At 43.3% G+C, this 2,602-nt stretch overlaps 1 protein-coding gene across 1 annotated transcript; it reads right to left on the minus strand.

The window, feature by feature from the left end:
* Positions 1-220: 220 nt before the first annotated feature.
* Positions 221-1,821, minus strand: SARC_08680 (hypothetical protein; the record flags this gene model as incomplete). Its single annotated transcript, XM_014297331.1, has 3 exons — positions 1,684-1,821; positions 1,078-1,194; positions 221-340 (listed from the first exon to the last, which is right to left on the minus strand). Exons 1-3 carry the CDS (start codon positions 1,714-1,716, stop codon positions 221-223), a joined length of 270 nt encoding a protein of 89 aa, XP_014152806.1. The 5' UTR covers positions 1,717-1,821.
* Between the last annotated feature and the right edge of the window lie 781 nt (positions 1,822-2,602).

A 2,602-nucleotide genomic window follows, 5' to 3' on the forward strand; every position in this document is an offset into this window, starting at 1 on the left:
TGAAACATACACTTAGCAATCGACTTCAGGGTTTTAGGGTTTTAGAAGCAATCGACGGTAAGGTTCTAGGGTTGTAAACAATCGACTGGTGTGGCGATACAATGACTAGATTCTGCGGCATGTGTTGTGTTGAATGAACAGCTGCACGCACACTGGTGCGTTCTAAGAGGCACAGACAGTTGCGATGTTGCAACTGCGAGTAACATTAGGGTTTTAGAGTTTAGCAAACGTGGTTGGACTGTTGTTGCTGACTCACCTTTTGTTTAGAGTCATAGCTGCTCTCGGCTATTTTAGGGTTGAGCAATGAATGCACAGCCACAGAGATCTTCTTGTCGCCCAACTGCAGAGGGGCAAATAAACAGCATTAGAAAATAGAATGATTCCGGGGTTGTAAGGTTTATAGGGTTTAGGCCTAGGTAGTAATGGTAGCACCCAACGCACTCGTCTGTACTGTTTCGCTCTGTTGGTATAAACCACAACAGAACAAAGCGCAAAGCTTTGCAGTTGATTTGCACGCCCCAAACCCTAAAACCCTGATGACTAGCGGACACGGAAGTACACCAAACAACACAGACCCAACGCATAACTATCTCTATCTGCGCTTCGCTTTCGCGTTCAAGTAACACTATTCACTACGAAAACAGGTTGAGTTTCACATCCAATGCAATCAATCGATTTCGGCCTGTTTTTTTACTCTCTACAACCCAAAATATTTATAAACCCCTCTATATGTAATTTCCGTTTTTTGTTCTTACTCTCAAAAACATTTTGGCCACACTTTGGAAAAGGTTTTCCGCTGGTCGGCCTAATCTCGTGATTCCCTTGTATGTAAATAATAACTACATATATCAAATTGTTGTAAAAGTTTTGGTCTCGTGTCAAATCTGTCGTAAACTCGTGACTCAATGAGTATTTTGTTGGTTTTGGTTTTGCTACGAGTTTTGAAACGCCGATTTGAAACTCGTTCCTCATAAAGAAACTCGGTGCCAAACCTCATTCAATTTCCAAACTCGATCAAAACTTTTCGAACACTTTTAATAACTGTACATTAAACCCACTGTGTGGCGCTGCACTTACTAGCACGTCCTGGATGATGTGGACGCCGTTGATGGTGATGTCTTTGTGGTTGGCTGCGGCGGAGAACTTGACGATGATGGGTTCCCCCACATCATGTACTAATTTGGACAGACTCACCTGTGTGTGTTGTGAACTGCAAGGCACAAGACCAGAATGTGAGCCAATTCGCCAGTCTAAAAGCCTAGAGCCAAAACCTTAAACCCTAAAACTTAAAACCCTAAAGCAAGCCCGACATATATCCGTTGAGCAGAATGAGAGAACAATGACCAGTAGCTGTAATGAAACGGCTCATCAAAACAACCAAACACACCAACGACAACAGCAGGTAACGAAGACTAGACTAGTCCACAACAAGACAACCAAACACACCAACGACAACAGCAGGTAACGAAGACTAGAATAGTCCAAAACAAGACAACCAAACACACCAACGACAACAGCAGGTAACGAAGACTAGAATAGTCCAAAACAAGACAACCAAACACACCAACGACAACAGCAGGTAACGAAGACTAGACTAGTCCACAACAAGGTTAAGCAACAACAGCGCAAGTGACTGCATAACGCAACACACACACACAGTGCCACACACTCGCCCACCCAGACCACAGCACCAACACTCAGGCCACTCATTCCCATTCATTGGCAGTAGATACACAACACCCATCACCTACGACTATATACGTAATCACGTACGACTATATATGTAACCACGTACGACTATATACATAACCACGTACGACTATATACGTAATGGATGAATACAGTTAGAGTGTCACCATTGCACTGAGAATATAACTATCAAATACGCAACAGCACAAGTGACACTGCCACAGGACAATCGCTTGCACTGCATCTGACTCACTAACACACACTACACGTGACAGACAAACATACTCACTAACACACACTGCATGTGACAGACAAACAGACCCACTAACACACACTACACATGACAGACAAACAGACTCACTAACACAAACTACATGTGACAGACAAACAGACTCACTAACACACACTACACGTGACAGACAAACAGAACCACTAACACACACTACATGTGACAGACAAACAGACTCACTAACACACACTACACGTGACAGACAAAAAGACAAAACAACTGAAAGTACACGCATTCTCACACACAGGCCACAGCCACTCACCTCCACCAGCCCTTACGCTCAGTGAAAACGCGCGGGTGAATACTTCTCAGCGGATGGTACACACAGCCCATCCGAAAGTTACCCTGTTTACCAGAAGACCTGTACATGGCAACGGTATGTGGGATATGATGAGAATGCACGGCACTTACATATATATATATATATATATATATAATACCTGTGTGTTTCTCTAAGTCTACAACTTATGCAGGGTATGAGATGATTGTATTGAAGCAACTGGTTTGCAGACAACTGAATATGAGTCGTAGCGACGCATTCAATGTACATCTATTGCCAATTCCCAATGGGACCAATCGATTGTGTGACAATTATACTCAGTACAGACAAACGATCGTGGTACA

This window comes from Sphaeroforma arctica, assembly GCF_001186125.1.
Source record: "Sphaeroforma arctica JP610 unplaced genomic scaffold supercont1.803, whole genome shotgun sequence".
Classification (NCBI taxonomy): domain Eukaryota; class Ichthyosporea; order Ichthyophonida; genus Sphaeroforma; species Sphaeroforma arctica.